General features: G+C 39.3%; 1 protein-coding gene across 5 annotated transcripts in view; it reads right to left on the bottom strand.

Annotated features, from left to right (window-relative positions):
• Positions 1-19,236, bottom strand: part of inpp4b (inositol polyphosphate-4-phosphatase type II B) — a 264,526-nt gene that overhangs the window by 33,441 nt on the left and 211,849 nt on the right. For all 5 annotated transcript variants that reach the window (XM_042425446.1, XM_042425454.1, XM_042425462.1 and 2 more), the window contains 3 exons: positions 14,486-14,590; positions 10,609-10,720; positions 570-753 (listed from right to left, as the gene is read on the bottom strand). In XM_042425446.1, coding sequence (XP_042281380.1) covers positions 570-753; positions 10,609-10,720; positions 14,486-14,590 — 401 coding nt within the window. The remainder of the gene's footprint in view (positions 1-569; positions 754-10,608; positions 10,721-14,485; positions 14,591-19,236) is intronic.

Genomic DNA, 19,236 nt, shown 5'->3' with positions numbered 1-19,236 from the left:
GACAGAGCGAATGTACCAATTAAGCAGGCTGATTGGGCTCTATTCCACTGTGGCAAAAACAATCTCTCCCACAACAGATTGCAATCTGACAGCACCAGATGTAATTCATTAATTATACTGATAAAAACGCCTCAATTCCATAAACCTCCATGCTGCTATTCACTTTTGTTAGTTTGGCGTTTTTATGATGAGTTATGGATTTTTCCTGAGGTTGTCTGTTTAGTGTGCGTACAACTGTGTCAAAGCGTCTGATGGATTTCAAGTTCTAAAATAACTTTGAGAATTCATAAAATTTCACAGCCTTTGTTTGCAATGAAACTAACAAAGCAATTTTACCAAGACTAGTTCCAAGTTACTCTTGTCTCACTCCTCTGAGTGTTATAGGCTTAGAAGCAGAACCCCTGAACGAATAATTAAGTTGTTCTTTCTGTCCTCTTCCTCTGGCTGAATCATTACCTGACCATGTTTGGCGAGGAGGTGCTTTGTCTATTGCAGCAGCTTGAGGACAAGAAGAATAAAGGGATAGTCGAGATGGAAGTGAGGGTGGGTGGGAGGAGGGTTTGCCTCACCTTGTCAGAGAGGTTCTTGAGTGCATCCCTCAGTCCAGGGGAAGAGTGCTCCTGGGCAGCCTGGAGGAGCTGGTCCGCTAAGCTTGTGATGAGGGGCTGGAGGAGGCTCATGGTGCTGAGTACCTCCTGAGCTTTGGCTGTGTGCTCTGGGGAGTAGTAGATACACTGGTAGGCAGTGCTGAAGCTGTAGTGGAGGAAAAAATACATTAATTTTTGACATATAGCGCTGCAGTTTTATTTTCATGGACCGGATACATCAGTTCTAAGGCTACATACAAAAGTGGCCAAAATCTGACTGGAAAAGATATGGTCCATAATTGCTTGCAATGAAAATGTAGCTGCACTGGACAGAAGCTCATCCCCTGTTTTTTTTTTAGATTAGAGCTACTGGTTTCTTAGTGTCACTGGCATTTGCCAAAACTAGAAGAGTCAACACTTAATAGTTGAAGTTTCACTGTAGCATGAACTGGTTGACCTGCTCCATCTGGCGGCCAAGATAAATGCTGACACACACACACACACAAAAACAAAATAAAAAAAATACCACACAAGAACAGGGTTTTGTTTTTTTCCTGCAAGGTATGATTGAATTGTAATGCTTTTCCAACCCTGTGCCACTATGTTTTGTGGTCATAACCATGTATAGCATCTCTAACAAGGACTTTTATTGTTGTGTAACATTTTAAAATACCATTTATACTGATAACAGCCCTGTGTTAAAACAATGGTGCTACACTGGTGTGGGAGTGTTTCTTCAGGTACCAATGAGACATTGACAGACAGACATTGACATACGATCCATGAAGTCCAGTTTGAGTAATTGATCCATGATTTTTAAAGCTTATCAGACACCTAAACACAGCACAGTGTTTTATGAAGCTAAAAAACAGGATTTTACAAATATGGAGTATTATCACACCAGCGATTATTTAATCTTTTGTTGCAACAATCACCAGGGAAACAGTAGAAATATGGCTTTCACGTTTTACGTTAAGTAATCTACCTTGTAAGTATTTTATTGGCCACTGCAACGCTTTGCTGGATGATGTCGCATTGTGGCAAAAGTTGAGCCAGGTTCAACTTTTGACAATGATGCACCCTTTTGCTGGAGCCGTCTGCATTGGCACGCCCACTATTATGATAGACTGGTCCCACTCGAATGAATGAGAGGACTGACTTTTTCATGCAGGGCTAAAGTCAATCTGAACGCTGCCTTACTGACTGAACACTTTAAATATTTATATGATTAGAACATGATTCCTTCTGACACATTTTGTTGTTGTGGAGCATGTGACGCAACACTCCTTGTAGCCTTGCACACTTAAAAGCTCTAAACTCTGCATAAAACTCCTAAATTTAAGCCACAGTGCACTGCTGTGAATAACAGTGAACAGTTAGTTGTATTTATCTTGCATCCCAGGTGAAAATCAATCACTGACTAGATAAATAAAATTAAATATGATGTCGCTCTGGATCTTGAGGAGGGGGACTGATATATACTGATATATACTGCAAAAGCAGTATTATACTCCTATTCTTATCTAACCACAGTAGAAACGTGTCACATAAACTCTTTTTACTTCTGCTCAGAAATCTATTATACATTGATTATCTGATTATCATTTTACAATGTCAAATGGCTATTAATTGTGTTGAGGTCAAGTAATGACAAACAGCTGAATTACAAAGGATTTTATTGACGATAAACATTATGTTATGTCATACTCAATGTCTGAGTTCATTTTATTACGTGTTGCTACTTTTGCTGCCTTGAAAACGTACAGCAGCAACACTTTCCAGGTTTCCAGACTGAACTGTCAAATTGGACCTGCAGTCCAATGTCAACCCATTTTAGCTTTATGAATAATTAATCCTTTCTTCATTTCTACGGAGCTATTTAATCTCAGACAAAAACACCTTTTGTCAGTTCCTGGATTCAGGGCAAATCACTCCAATCAAACATTCTCCTCGGGTAAAGTTCCAGTGACTTTCAATGAGTTTCCACTGACTTCCTGCCATCAGATGTAGCGTGAAGTGAGGCAGTCATTTGCACCCCTCCCAGCTAGTTTAGAGTCAGCTCTGCAAGCCTCTATGTAGGCCAGACCCCAGAGCCAGATCCTAAGGCATAATTGACATAAGAGTGAGCGAGAGTGTATGAGAGAGGAAAAGGAGGGACACATACAAAGGGCTGGCATAATATGATATTCTTTGCAGTGCTCCTAATATTTTGCAGCAAGGGAAAGAAAGTGCTTCTTTAGAAGTCCCCCTGTGTGGAATATCAGTATCTGATGTATCAATAAGTGTGAAAATCTGAAGGCCTTAAGAAATTAGGTGTAGTAGGTACTAGCCACTAACTATGTCTTTGACTGGCTAACTTTAAAATCTTGGCCTTGTCATTACAGCTAATGAGCCCCCCAGAGAACTACCACCCACAAGCTCAAAGCTAATCAAAGGAATCACTAAGTGAGAAGGAGACACAGGGCAAACAGTGTGAAATACTGAACCACACAGAACACCACCATTTCTATTTGCAAACCTCTGTTATCCCCACTTTCATAGTCATACCTTCAAATGCTAAGATTTCAGCCACAAAGAAGTCCAAAATTGAATAATCTACTGCAACAAAGTAAAGTCTGTAAAACCCTTTCATCCCCTGTGAGCTTACATTCGTCTTACTACATTAGGCAGAACTCAAGAAAAAAAATCCTAGCGGACTGCAACAATAGAGATACTCCAGAAAAGAAGCAAAGGAGAAAGTTATTGGAAGAGGACAATTGCCTCAGCGACTGAGATTCAATAGCAGCCCTGTTGACTCATAAGTACAAATCCAATCCCATTAGGGGGGCCTATGCAGGCAATAATGAATGTTGAGACCTGCCACCTGATGCTAGAGGACAGAATTGATCCCACTCTAAGGCTGGATAAGGCAAGGAACTTTAATTGCCTCATCAGCATTGCTGTCAGTCCAAACGGGTCTACCAAGACGGCAAACCACGAAAAGGTAATACAGCATAAATCTGTGAATGCAAACTTGATGAAAGGCCAAAGGGGAGGCTGCACACGAGGAACTGATTGTCACTTCAAGACTTGGGCATGTTTCTCAGCCCTGTTGTAATTTGGAAGTGGTATGTGCCAAGTTTTTAAGACATGGTGCCAATAAAACAGGGGGTGGGCACAAAGATTGCACAATATAATTGATTCCAACAGCCCTGCAATAAATACTCCTTTTCTAAAGCTTATATCTGTTTTGTTGAGAGAGATGGTGACTGAACCCTCCGGTAATGACTGAGGCCATAGTTTGTGATGCTGTTGGACTGAATGATAAATTAACAAATAAATACAGGAGAAGAAAATCATCCCACCCATCTAGGTCTTAGGTTGGCAGGACTTAGCCTCAAGCTGACTCACAGCAGACCTGAACTCATAAAAGGCCTCCCTCTGCCTAAATCCTTTGCTTTTGTTTAAAGGAGCTCCAAGAAGAACTTATTTACTGTTTGTTTGTAAGGAGTCCTATTTCTTGTTGAAATCTGGATGCATTACTTCTAAGTTAAACATTATGTTCTTATCACTTGCCATTTAGTTACACCATTTTAAATGTTTGGTATCTATTGTTTTCATTTGCCTTGTAGCGCTAAATTATCTGTAACAATCACAAAGACAAAAAAACCCTTGGAAAATAAAATAAACGGTTGAATGGATCTTTGTATGTTTTCACATTCTCCAAATTAAATGGCAAAGCATGTCGTTTGTAAATGCCCTTTAGAACAACACACAGAGGCCTTTTCTGATCTGATGCAGTCATCAGAACGACAACATAATTTATCTGTGCTTTCCAAAACCCTTACAATTCACTGTTAAAAAATGAATGTGTTTTATGATGTGAAAATGCTATGGTGAATGTTACAATAATAACCACGTGGTTAAGGTTAAGGAACGACTGTGGTCATGATTAAAAGAAACCAATTTTAAATGAAAACAAGAAACAAACTGCGGCATCCCATGTTTAAGTCCGACATTTTGTTAACCATCCACCCCAAACTCCTTGCTCTGCGGACTTTGTCACACTATAATAACGTCACCTGATCTCCTTTGCGCCAGTCATAATTACTACAGCTACTATAGGGTTTCGTTTGCTGTTAGAGGCTCCTTATACTGGCAACTGAGGCAGTACTGGGAACAAGTTTTGCTTTTATTGTTTACAATCGTTGTATACAGTATACAAATGTTTACCAATATTCATAATGTGAATGGGAGCCATTTGTCCACTGATTATGTACACTTTACAGTCTGCATGCTACCCATGAATATTTATGTATATGACAACAGACCAAAGAGGCTCATCAGTTTACATTCACATACATGTGGAGCATAACAACTGAACTGGTTTTCCCCTTTTCCCCCCTCAATGGACCACACAAACATATCAGACTATTAGATTGTCTTTTAAGTGTTTTAACCATATACACATGATACACAAGCTCAATTTCTCTGCACCACGGTGTGAAGTGAAGATCAATGAAACTCAGATTTCTTGCATGTTAGTAAACACCTACATGTATGCAGATTTTCAGTCTCATGAGTAGGACTTCCTAATGTGCCCACACATTTTATTTCAGTTGGCTATCTCAAATTACAGCTATAGTAGATCAAAGAGGCTTATTTCTGCAAACTCCATTACACAGCACATACAAAATTATATATTAGGACTCATTATCTCAGTTAATAGTGACCAGCAAAACCACATCCAAGCACACCCACCTGCCTGCTCAGAGAAAGTCATGAGTGCACTGCACATGGTGTATCCATGTTTTGTGATATTGTCACTTAAATTAGTGCAGATCTTATGGATGTCTCTAAAATCACATATCCATGTATCTATGTTTTGCTTGTCTGTTTCATTATCATTAAAACTTCTTACCAGCAGACTTTATCGAACTGCACAGGGAAAACAGTTATTCTCCAATTGTGGCACCAATTCCAGGAAAGCAGACAAAAGTTTAATATTTGATTTTTACCAGCATCTCTTATCCTGAACAGCTTGCATGTATCGAGACCTCCTCTTTTAGCTCATTAACTCCCTATAAAGCCTTCTGAAGGTTGCAGGTTTGTTTTCCATTCTGAAGTCTCTAATTCGAGTGACGCACTTTGTCAAACTTCAATTATGTGTGCCAGATCTACACAGCAGCCCAGTTTATGAAGCACAAATAAACAGCAGTTGAAGACTGATATCCTCCAGACACATGCAGTAAAAGTTAACCTGTGGCTGTGATGAACAGCATGATGGGGTAGAGCAGAATCATGACTGGTCATATAACTTTACTGGTTAAATGTAAGTTTGGTGTGACAGGAAAAAAGAACTTGTTATTAAAACTCCACAATTATTTGTGAATTACATCTTGCGTCATTATGATCACACAGCCATGTAAAAGCCTGCAGAGATAACTGTTTCATTTCCTGACTGGCAGTAGTTACATTATTGGTGCATATAAACAACTTGAATGCGGCCATTGGGATTCCAAATAAAATTGTGCATCATTACACACAGTCAACAGGGTGACTACCAGATTTTCAATATGTTCAGAAACTACATTTGAATTTAAAAAAAAAAAAAAAACAAAGAAAAAAAAACAAAAAGACATCATCCTGCATTAGAGGTACATTTGGACTGGTGTACATTTGCAACATTTCATTCCACTTCCTGTGAGAGAATATTAGTTTCCTCTTGGGTCAAGCCCCTCCCGACTCCATTACATGACATCAGTGCGTCATTGTGGGGAGAGCAATGCCTTTAGAAAAGATTGCTGCCAGACCCCAACACACACTGATAATGTATGATAATATATTCTTCTTAATCCCACATCATTTCCATGTGTGCACTGTGTGCACAAGCACCTCTAACCATGAAAATACCGAAGGTGTGCTGCCACTCCCTTTTTACAATATGCATGCTACACTGGACTGCCCTTTACACCTGCACTGTGAAATTATCACGTTTCATGTCAGATTTCAGGTTTCAAATAGTTGCAAAACACTGGATTTCCAGGAAAAAGCAGCCATCCATATGCTTAAACGTTGCTTAAGTGGGGGATCACATCATCAGGTAAACTAGGAGACTCCAGACTACTAACGGATTTTACTAATACTAGTGGTGTGTCCAGGACAAACTTCCTCCTTGGTTTTACTAAATGATCAATAGGAATTGGTTATAACAGTACTGAGGGGGAGAAAACCACCGGGCCCAGCGGCCTAATTAAGCCGGCATCTCCGGCGCATGGCTAATTAATAATGGAGAGAAAAATTAATGAAGAGCTTGTGGCCTGCTGCTGACAGCCAGCAGGAGTAAAATGCAGCTACGTCAGCATAGAGCCCTGCAGCACTCCAGGTGACTGCCAAAGCCTCCTTCGTCATTTAGACAGCACACTCTTATCATAGTTCTTACACCAGGCCATTCCCGCATGGCCACAGTTAAAAAGTATAGTCTACTATAGATACATGCTGATCTCAAACCAGATTCTTTTAACTGCCAATCTCCATCTGTTGTTGAATCTTCCATTGGGCACTAATCTCACATCAATTCTAAGGATAAAAGCCAAGCTTTTCCTCAGTGATTCAGACACAAGTTAGAAATGCTGATCTGAGACCAGATAAGCCTCAAGGCTACTGCCAGCGTCCCTCTCCATCACCCACAGAACCTGGACCAGGCTGACTCCAGAGCAGGCAAAGTATTAACAAGCTGCTGTCCATCGGCATGCTACTGCCAATGTCGTGTCTCTCAGACACACAGTAATCCTGGGAGGAAGTTATTTTGTTGGACAACATGCTGCTAGTCACATTAAATCTGAACATCGGTCCCAAGAGACTCTATTAAGTGTGTGCGATGTAGTTTCAACTACTCTCTGCGTCCCAGAAATGTGTCATTTGGCAGTTCTGCTTGACCAGGAGGCCTGGCAAAATGACAGTGCTTCCTTCCTCTCTGTGACAGAATTCAAAGACACATGTAGAGAGGAACTCTGCTGCACAGCTTCTGCACTAACTTAAGTACAACTGACCCTACAAAACACGGTCTGCCTACCATTCTACTGGAAATGTAAACTGTATGCAGGTCAAAAACATATCTCCTGCTCCAATACATGTGCAACAAAGACACACACAGACACTTGCACACTATCAGTCCAGGTAGGAAAAAATTGGCAATGTTCAGGGCACATAAAACCTGTCTCCAAAAAAGAGTGTTGAATCATTATGCAGATTAGCTGAATAATTCAAAAGAGGCTGTTAATGAAAGATTAGACCACCTCAGCAAATCCACAGCTATGTCTATAGGGTTCAATTAAAAACGGATAAAAATCCAGTGACTTTTAAAACAGCCATTTAACTGGGACTGCATGCATTAATGAAAGATAAATGCTCTTGCCCTGTGTGTACATGTACAGGGCTTCTGGAGGAATACTAAGTGTAGCTATTGATTAAACTCTTTCCTGGCCTGTCCTGAGAGACAAACCACATTGCATACTCTGGTCATTGCCAAGTTTGGCCAATGCAGGTTTTTAATGGATCTGGAAAGAACCCCCCCTCTCTCCTAGTGTCCAGGGAACAAAGACGAATAGCTCTTTTATTGCCCTCCTGGTAACACCTCTGTGCTTTTCCTTTTTTCCCTTCCTCAATCCTTTTCCATCGTCTCTTTGATGAATTAATATCACATTGAACAGCCAAGTCTCACATCTCGCCGATTGTTCCCTTTTTAATCAAATGTGATTACAAAAGGCTGGCTCTGAAAGGCGAGGTGACATACTTGGAGAAGTATAACGAGAGTGTGTGTGTGTTTGTGTGCACACGCACACATGTATCACTGCTTAAATAAGCTTGACTTGCTGTGCAATTAGAGGAGCAGTGTGTGGGATTTAGTGGCATCTAGTGGTGAGGTTGCAGATTACAACAACCTGAATAGCCCCCTACTCCCCCTCCCCTTCAAAGCATGTAGGGAAACCTACGGTGGTCGCGAAAAATGTGAAAGGCCCTCTCTAGAGCCAGTGTTTGGTTTGTCCATTCTGAGCAACTGTAGAAACATGGCGGTCTTCGTAGAAGAGGACCTGCTCCTTATGCAGATATAAAGGGCTCATTCTAAGGTAAAGAAAACACAGCTATTCTCATTTTCAGGTGATTTATACACTAGATGCCACTAAATTCTACACACTGCGCCTTTAAGTGATTCAGCTGGACTACAGTATTTCACATTCGCACACAACAAAAAAACCTCATCAGGTCCTTCTAGGCTAAATATTTGGTCAGGCATTTAGTGTATGCAAAACAAAAGCAAATTAAACAATGAAATAATGAATGTCCTTCAATGGTAAACACACACCTCTGTTACAATGGCCACTTCGAATATTCTCTGAAATCACAGAGAAACAGCATTTATTCCCATTTCTGACGTTGACTGACAAATGACTGCATTTCAGGTCAAACATGGATAAGGCTCAGTGCAGGCCGTAGTAAGTTAGCCAGGCGGAAAATTGGAAAATTTAAGCTACAGTGAGTCATTAGCTAAGTCAAATATGAAACAAAAAGCTCTGTCTCCCAGGAGAATTCTTTCTGAAGTCTAATCTCTCATTCAAAGAAAATGATTTCACTTCAGTGGATTCTCGAAAATATGCCAACCTTATCATAGTTCATGCTAGCAGATAAAACTGACCATCTTCAGCAAATTCACTTGTGCATTTTGGCGTAAAGAAGTTCTTTCTTTCTTTCTTTTTTTATCAGCACAGACCCCAAACTATTTTCCTGCATCAACTTATCCACTTTATACCCTCACCTCACCCCTCTCCATCTTGCCTCTCTTCCCCTCTTTCTTGAGCTGCAAACTCTGTAACTAATTGGATCTGGCATGGTCTGTAATGACTTTGCACTCTATGGGGAGCTTTTGGAAAAATCACCCTTCATTTCTTCTGGCATCACTCAAGTGACCACATACTGAATTCCAGTGACAGATACTGCTGATCTCAGGTACGAGGAAGTTATATGGATACAGTATGTTGCCCCAGGGTGCACCTGCGCATGGTGTTCTGTGTGTGTGTTTATGTTTATCTTTGTATCTTTGTGTGTATAATACAATCATAGTGGTATGGTCTCATTTCATTCGGTCAGCCTCGAGTGTTTGTGGAGCTAGCAGTGTCGGTCAGTAAGGGAAACACACAAAGCATATTTTTCCCATCAAGCAATCAAGCAGAGAGCTGGTACACAGCCACAGACTGAACTCAATCTAACAGAAAAACTCAATCTGAGAGACTCCCTGTTTGTCAGTGAGAACAAATCATAAAATATCTTTAGTTTGAGAACTGGTCTGAGCAGCGCCAGTACATAACTCAGTCTTCTTTTCTTTGAACAATATGATTTTTTAGGTTTAGGATTACATATGAAATATTTAGGAGTGATCACAACTTTGATTATTGTTGGCTAGTTTGGGAGTCATTTTTAATGGATTGCTGTTTAAGTACACTACATGCATCTCATAATTTCTGTTGTTACACTGTTATCACCATTCATCACGTCAGCTGAGACATTTCCCAATTTTTCACAGAAAGTTGATCTGACCATTTGGTTTTGAATTAAACTGCATTGTAAGAATGAGCTCCAGCTTGCAGCTGGGAGGTTTTAACAAAATGTGTGGCTCTTCAGTGAGAAGTTACAACTTCAGGAGAAGGAAAAAAAAAGCTTGCCAGGAAAAAGAACCAATACAGAGGAACTTCTGACTCAACAAACCTTTTCCATCATGCCTGTTGCCTCCAGTCAAATTGAGCTGTCAGAAGCAGTGGAGCTCCAGTCTAAATTCAGCACAGCCTGACTGTAAGTAACTGTATGGGGCTGGGAAAATCAAGTCCATAGTTCCAGGGACAAAATTTTCTGTCACTATCAATTATTCCCAAGTTAAATTATTTTGTCAATACAAGCCTGTTACCATCTCAGCATGTGTTCTGTATTAAATCATTCATGTTCTTCTCTGCCTCCATATTGTAAGTGTTTGCTAAGTGTTTTTTCCTACCTTTTTTTCTCTGCTTCATATCTGCTAAGGAGACGCTGCAGACCACCACTACACTTGAAGCCCTGGAAGTGGGCAGCAGGAGCACCGACAGTGACAATGTCATAGAATGCATCTGTAAAGAGAGGAAATAAGAGTTGATAGGATTTTACAATGCTGAGCTGTATCATTCAGCACCAGGGAAACATCAACACTGGAAGACCTTGAGGTGAAAAAAGGGAATTCAAGAAAATTGATTATACCCTTCATAGTGTGTTTCCCTAATTAAAATACACTTAAATGAATTTGGTATTTTGCAAAAATATCCTCTACAGCAATTCCTCCAACAAGTGTTATATAAACAGTTAATGACACCTGGCAGGAGGAATGATTCAGTATTTATGAATATGCCATGCAGATGTTCCAGACACATTTAAATGCAAAAGTTACACGGTGGGGGTTTCCACCAACATACAGAGATGGCATGATGTAATAAATACACACATGCACAAACTATTTTCACCCACAGATACTTCATATGCATGTACACAAAGTGGCATGACACTATTCTGCACTCTGTTAGTGCATTTTCTTTGAGGCATAGATAGATATTTGAGAATGATTTATATTGTGTCCGTATCACGCTATTGCTATTCCTCCCTCTCCAGCTATCGTTTGGTCTCAGCGTAGCGTTGGTCCCATGTTGAACCAGAAGGACGGCCAATGTCACAGCGCCTCATTCCAATTTGCACACTGCCGTCAAAAGTAAATAAACACTTCACAGACGGCTAGGCGGGCACAGAGGTGCTTAGAACAGGCCTTGTTTTGAATGAGTAATGGATGAGGCTGACAATTAAATCAGAAAAACAGGGAGGAGGGAAAGGGGGTGCAAGGGGGATTATGGGGGTGAATATTTTGGTGTGGTTTAGTGCCAGGTCAGTTAATGAACACCCCTGGGAAAGCAACAGTGCAAAGCTTCTACCACAGGAAACACTGCTTGAATAATTGTTGAAAATAGAAATTAATGACACAATACAGCTCCGAGTGTTGCCACAGAGATGTGAATGACAGTGTGGCCAACAGACTCCCGTCCCCTAACAACACCACAATAGACCAATAGTGGTTTGATGTGGGGGCTTTGCTTCAACCCACTGCTTCTTCCATTAATTATCCCTGTGCCTGTCCGCAACACTTTTGGCCCCTGGAGTTTTCAGATGTCCAAGTTCCCTTAATTGGTTCTCCCACAGCAGAAGTAAACTGAAATACAATGGCGGGTTTCAGAACATCAAGCACAATGACCAATTTGAGCTTGATTTGCCTGCTCTTCCTCTCACACAGTCCTTTCCCAATAAACCAACAGCAGAACAAGCTGTTTAAGTACTGAGTGGACAGTTGGTTTCTAAAAGAGGAAATTGATTGTGGCAGTCGAGATGAGTGGTTATAATTTAAACTTAAACCACTGCACAATCCTGTTAAACAATGACAAAACATCCTTTTACTTGACCCAAATGAATACTGAACAATGATTTCTGTTCATTTTTGCCAAGTTGAGCTTTTTAAGCTGGAAATATTTTTCAGTTGTCATTTTGGAGACTGAAGACAGCCATTCTCAGCAAAACAAAATGAAGACTGTCTTGGGTTCAAAGTAGTTTTTCAGTTTTTTCTTTTCTTATTAGATGAACAATATACAAAATGATGATAAATGGTTTAGCATTGTTCAGTGAATTGCATAGCTTAACTCAAGGAAATGCATCACTTCAGAAAATCAAATGGAACAATAGAGCATTTAACTACTGTTGGAAACTGAAACTCAGCTCCAATGTTTCCTTTACCTGATTGATTGCAATAATTCATTCCATGTGTTGTTTTTACTTTTTAAATAGAACAAAATGTGCAACTTTATTGCAATCCACTATCAAACAAGACTACTGTAAGGTTAATGCAGTAAATGAATTAAGACTAGAAAATACAGTAGCCTCATATTCAGAATAAATGGGAATTTAATTACGACCTTCTTGTAAGCTGTTTACTGTGGGGGGAGGCTTTGATTTTTGCCTACAGGTGCCGGTGTCCTCTGCAGACCTGCCAGGAGGTGAGAAGGCATGCAGGGTTTTTTCTCTCTCAAGCTCTCTTTTTTTCATTTGTTACACAACTAATCATTTCACTTTTATTGTTTACAACCAAGTGCAACACTATGAATGCCTTCCAGGAGAGACTGTCTAAAAATTTGCACTGCTATCCCCATATTTAAACTCTCTATGAACGCTGGCTTTTCTTGCCACCTTCAGAACAACTATAAACACTTTTTCCTTCCGACGTGGTCAGATGACATGTCATATAAACAAGTTCTGTTCTAGCACAACTCACCCTAACCAGTCACTGTCAGACGGTCACTGATGTTTATGACATGTAGTAAAGGTCCCTGGCCAGAATAAACCCAGGAAACAAAATCCTTGGATACACTGATACATAAAAGATGATATGGATAGATGTTTGTGTACATTGATACAGTATATACATTTAGTTCATGGATAAAACTGTGGGTTTTGTTGACAGTCTATGGTTTGGATCTTACACCTGGTGAAACCGTCATTCATCATGCTGGGCTGAGCAGCCATCCATTAGGGGAGCTTTCTTTTTATAGATGACTACTGTACCATGATATATAGTATACACAGTATCTATATATGTATATATATCATGGATGATTGCTCAGTATGATGAATGGCTCATGTTAAATCTCATCTTGAATGATTTTCTACACACAGCATGTATCTGGTGATGATGTCTCTTTTCATGATACCATACACATTTAACTGACTTTTATGTAGGAAGATGCACCACATGTTTAAGATACTAATAAGAAATAAGGGGAGAAGCCCTATAGGCTAAAAGTGCATTCAGTGAAACATTCAATGGACTGAGGTTGATATAATTTTTAAAGATTTACTTTATTTGCGTGATACACATCATAACTTGACTATGCTGTTTATATGCTCTTTGGAATCACTGCTTTTTTATATTTTGTAGATTTCTTTATTAACATCATGAAGCCGAGTGTGTATAACTTCAGGTACTCTGGGACCTACTGTATATGGAGTTTACACACTCAGACACATCAGTTGAAGCACCACAGTCTGGAACTGAGTCAAGGTATGAATTGGGCCCACAGAGGGTAATTATCACAGTGTCTATCAATCTATTGACAAACACCTTTAAGGCTTGCTCTATCTTGATTTCCCCCCTTTTCCTGCCTTAGACAGAACAAGACAGTGGCAGGGTTGTATGATGTCTTGATTTAACTTATTTAATTTGTCATCCCTGATGTCTTCACTGAAGTAACTACAGTTTATGTCAACGTTTGTCTGTCTTCAACTTCCCATCAATCATCTAGTGTATAGTTGAAATGGAGCCCACTCATAGATAGCAAGGCAGCAGTTAGTCACCTTAATACACAGAGACAGTTCCAGGGCAATAACAGCCCCTGCCAGCTAGAGAGCAGTGGTGGAGGTGACAGCCTAGTCTTTCTCTACGAAAAAACGCAAAGGGCCTAATTAGCGATTTATCTATCTTTCGCAGGCCAAGTTAATTCTCACCTTTCAGCTTTGGTGATGACCTAGAACTACACTGTCTGAGCCCTCTGAGCATCTCTGACAGATGGAGGAGTGAGGCATAGAAAGACAACAGCAGGTGAAAACCACAGCAGCTTCAGCTTATATAAATCAAATGAAACTGCCTTCCCACAGTGCCTGCTCGTTTTATTCAGAAGTTGCACTGTACATTACAAGTGGACCAATGATTCAGGTCAAATAGCGCTTTTCTCTACTTAACAAACTTGTTTTTGAGTAGGTCTGGAAACACTTTCAAGTGTAATAATAAGTCTTAGATTGTAGCGTAATACCTGTTTTTCTCGGGCACGTCACCCTCATCCTCTGGGTGTGCAGGTTTATTGGGATGAACTCCAGAGATTTCTGGGCTTTGCAGCAGCTTGGCTTGAATGAACGACCTGAAGAAACAGAAACACAGGTATATGTCATATTGTCATAAAACATAACTGTGTTGGTGGAGATTTTCAAGACAAGTACATTCCTATGATAGCCTCTTGTTTTAGAAAAAAACTCTTACCATCTGCTATAACTACACTGTGATCTCTTCAACATGCCTTCTTTATATTGCTTTTCTCTTTATTACTTTGTTTATGTGCTTATGTGTTTATTTAGTGAGGTAATGACAGACGAAGAGATTAGCAAATGTTAGGTAATGAATTGGATTGATGTTCAAATGTTCTCTTTGATTTTCCAATGAAAAGAAAACCCTTGTGCTACTAAATGACTTGACACCCATCTAATGAACTGGCAAAAGGGAATACATAGCTCCGATTTAAAGTCCATTTAAGTTAGAGGTTGTAGAAGTAGCTCCAGTGCAGATTTAATTACAAATTGTACATGTGTGGAGTTTTTCACAACTTGATTGCCACAGTATTCCAATTAAAATGGTGGCAAAGAAGGTATGAAACTGGATTATTATTTTCATTCTTCTACAGTGAATGGTCGGTTAATAAGTATGCCTTTAGAATATTCCAAAACAAAGTACTTTTCAACCTAAATTTCAAAGCAGTAAAACCCTCACTCCCCAACCATTTTCCCAAAGAAAGCTTAATTGTAACATAAAATGTCACACATTACACAAGCAATATTTAAAACAGTAAGTTACAAATCATTTTTTGTTGAAGTGTTATGTTTACAACCATGTTAAACAAGCCATTCTACTTTTAAGTGACCATACAACATTATTTAACTATCTACATACTGTATATCAAACACAGAGGTATCAATAAAAGAACAACATGCATCTCAAATGTAGATCATTACAATCTACTGCTTATAATATCCACTGATGTGCAGTGTTATCCTTTAAACAAATGATTTCATGCCCTTTGCAGCCTCCACTTTGTTCAAAATGTCCAATTAGAGTCACGTGGGACCGCTGACCAAGATGGTTGCTCAGAGCTACTCTCCCGAAAAATCACTCAATTTGGTCCTAATTCGATAGAAATCTCCACTACAATTAAGAATAACACTGAGTGAAAAGGTGAAGAAGCATTGTGCAGGTAACTTAACCCACATTTAAAATTGTGTGATAAAACCAAGGAGATGGCAACGTCGAGCTCCAAACCAAGATTTGCTAAACAAGGCATTCGCTATGCTAATACGGCTAGTGGCACACCAGCTATCGCTACAAATGTACTGACAGAGCTTCAAGCAACTCTCCAAAAGGCCACTTTATTGTTATTGTTTCAGAGTTGGTTTATTTTATTGTAATTATGAGAATGTGTGCAACAGCTTATTGCACAGGGAAGAGAATTGTGTTTAAGTTGGACAGCACAGAAATGTATTCATAATTAGGTTAGATCTATTTGTCTTCCACTGTTTAAAGCTCCTTTATGTAAAACACAAAATATTGTTTATGGCTAAGTATGTAAGGATACTTTCTTTGAATATTAATGGTGTAAAGGACCCGGTTAAAGAGGAGGAAATGTTTAAGTTATCTAAACTCTCAAAGACCGATTTGGCATTTATCCAAGAAACTCACCTGGTTGACTCAGAGGTGGTTAAACTTAAGAGATTGGGTTGGGCAGGTATTCTATAGCTCATTCAACAGTAAGAAGCATGGGGTGGCAATTTTTGTTCATAAGAAATTGAATTTTGTATTATTAAAATAACAAAGATGAGGCAGGGAAACTAATCTGTGTGGAGGTCATAATCAAGTTAAATATATGTAATCTATATGCTCCCAATACAGAGGATGCTAATTTTGTGAATAAATTACAAGGGGGCATTATTGATGGACATACAGTGATGGGTGGAGACTTTAACCAAATTCAGGATAGTGTCCTAGATTGAGCAACCTATAATAACAGTATACCTAAGGATAGACTGGCAATATATCTACTCATGAAAGATCTAGGTTTAGTGGACATTTGGAGATTAATTAACCCTAGAGAAAAGGAGTACACTTTTTACTCTCATAAGCATAAATCCCACTCAAGAATAGATTATTTTTTAATATCTAAAAGTATGATTGAATCTAATGACAAATGCAAAATTGGTGTTATTCCTCTCATAGATCATGCAACAGTGGAACTTTGTCTACCAGCAAAAACAGACTATCAAAAGAAATACATGGAGACTCAATTAATCTCTATTTCAAGACTCAATATTTATTTGAGTCCTTAAGAGATTTTTTGAAATGATCGGTACAGTCTGGGAGGCATCTAAAGCATTTATAAGGGGTACTATTATAGCATACTCTAGTAAAAAGAGAAAGCACTGAGAAGTTGAGAAAATTGGAATCTCAGCTAAAGGAAAAAGAAAAGCAACTGGCAAATCGTTATAGTGACCCATTACTTAAATAAGTGAGTGCTTTGACATTTGATTTAAATGAGATTTATAACAATACTGAATATGCTCTGTATGGATTGAAAACCAATTTCTATGAAAATGGGAGGAAAAAAATTAGACATACTATTGGCAGGACAGCTCAAACAAAAAGAGGCCTGCTATGTAATTCCTGGTATTAAAAATGAAAAGGGAGAGGTAGTCACTAATATAATGGATATCAATCAGGTGTTTCAAAACTTTTATTCAAAACTCTATACTTCAGAGACAGGCTTAGACCCAGACAAGCTGAATGCATTTTTTTCTAAAATCAATATTACTAAGATGTCTTCAGATCAAGTGGAGGAGTTGGATGCCCCCATTTTGGAATCAGAAGTTAGAGCAGCGATTCAATACATGAAACCCTGAAAATCTCCAGGATTACATGGCTTCCCAGTGGAATATTCTAAAAAACACATTGATACGCGGGCACGTATTTTAACTTAGTTTATTCAGAGTCAATTTCACAAGGGCAGCTTCCAAACACATTTAATGAGTCTCTAATATCATTGATCTTCAAAAAGTATGAGGATCCATTCGATCCAGGTAGTTTTCAGCCTGTCAGTTTAGTCAGTGTGGATTGTAAAGTGCTTACTGAAGTCCTGGCAATAAGGCTTGAGAATATTTTACCAAATATTATTCATGAAGACCAGGTAGGGTTTGTGAAGGGGAGGTCATCCTCAGACAACCTCAGACGGTTGCTCCATCTTATATGGATGAGCTGTCAAGAAAGCACCCCAGTAGCAGCCTTCTCCCTTGACGCGGAGAAAGCATTTGATAGGGTAGAGTGGGGTTTTTTAATACATGTCTTGGAAGCTTTTGGTTTTGGGTTGGGATTTATCAACTGGATTAATATGATCAATACCAGGGGTCACAAACCTTTTTGAGACTGAGAGCTACCTGAAGAGTAGAGAGTAATATGGAGGGCTACTTGTTTGATATAATCTTCCCAAATACTATGAATTTCCTTGGTTTATCTTTAGATACTGAATATTATGCATTTAATAGACTGCATATATTAGAAGACTGTTTGTCTATGTTCACTGATTACTGTTAATGATTACTCAAAAGCATTATTAATAATGTTTTACCAAGTGATCATAGGAAAACAACCATGCAAGTTTATTGATTTGTCTGTTAATCTCAACAATTAATCTCTTTCAACATTTGAAAGACATACAATATCAAATTTGTCACATTTCTGTACAATAATTTGGAGTTTAAAGTTCCTAAACTCCTTTTTTGATGTTTAAAAAGAAAACACCTGTAAACACCTGATGGGTCTGTAAAGGTCTTTTAGTGGGAAGCTTGGCATTGCATACTGATCACAAGTCCACTGCAATCAGGGGTATAACTTGACACTGCAACTGATTGAATCTTCTAGATTTGCATCAGCAAGGCGTGTTCTGTGTTTGTTCTTAATGAAGTTCACATCAGAAAAGGCTGATTCACACAAATAGGTTGAATGAAAAAGACAGGCAACTTTCATAGCTGCTGTGCATACAATATTTGTACTTTTCTGGGTCCACAAGGCACCAAAAGTTTGATGAGCCCTGATGGGCTTTGAGGTGAATGTCGCTTTGCAACGTGAGAATTTCCATCTCTACCTCACCAGCATCCAAGTTGAATGCTGCACTTAGTTGCTCAGCAATGCATCTCATGTCCACTTCCATGAAAGGATTTGAAATGAATGACACACCTGACTCCAGCTTATCAAAGTCCCAGAACCTGTCAAACTCTTGCCCAAATCTATTTATGAGTTGAGAGTACTTTTCTGCAGCCCTGTCCAAGGCCCCAGATTCAGAAGCATTGTCATTCAGCATGGACTGCACAGAGGGAAAGTGCAGCAGTTTCTTTCCCTGTAAATGCTATGAGAAAATGTCCATCTTTAAATGTGTTTACAGCATTGATCATGTCAGAGACAGTCTTAACTTTGCCTTGCAGCTCACAGTTCAAATGGTTCAGTTTCCCAGTAATGTCTGTTAGAAATGCAATGTCCAGTGTCCTGAAGCAATGAGGCGTCCTGAACTCTTTGATTTCACCCAAAACTTTAAAAAAAAAGCTGCAAAACCCTCCCCCTGCTGAGCCATCGGATGTCAGTGTGTAGTAACAGGTTTAACATATTCAACTGACACCTTCTCCAACAGAACCTTGAATGACCTGTGTTGTTAAGCTTTGGAGCGGATGCTGTGTATGATTTTCACGACCGGAGTTA

The sequence above is a fragment of the Thunnus maccoyii genome, chromosome 2, assembly GCF_910596095.1.
Source record: "Thunnus maccoyii chromosome 2, fThuMac1.1, whole genome shotgun sequence".
NCBI classification, from domain to species: domain Eukaryota; kingdom Metazoa; phylum Chordata; class Actinopteri; order Scombriformes; family Scombridae; genus Thunnus; species Thunnus maccoyii.
The sequence above is the reverse complement of the archived record's forward strand: the minus strand, read 5'-3'. Positions and strand labels throughout refer to the sequence as shown.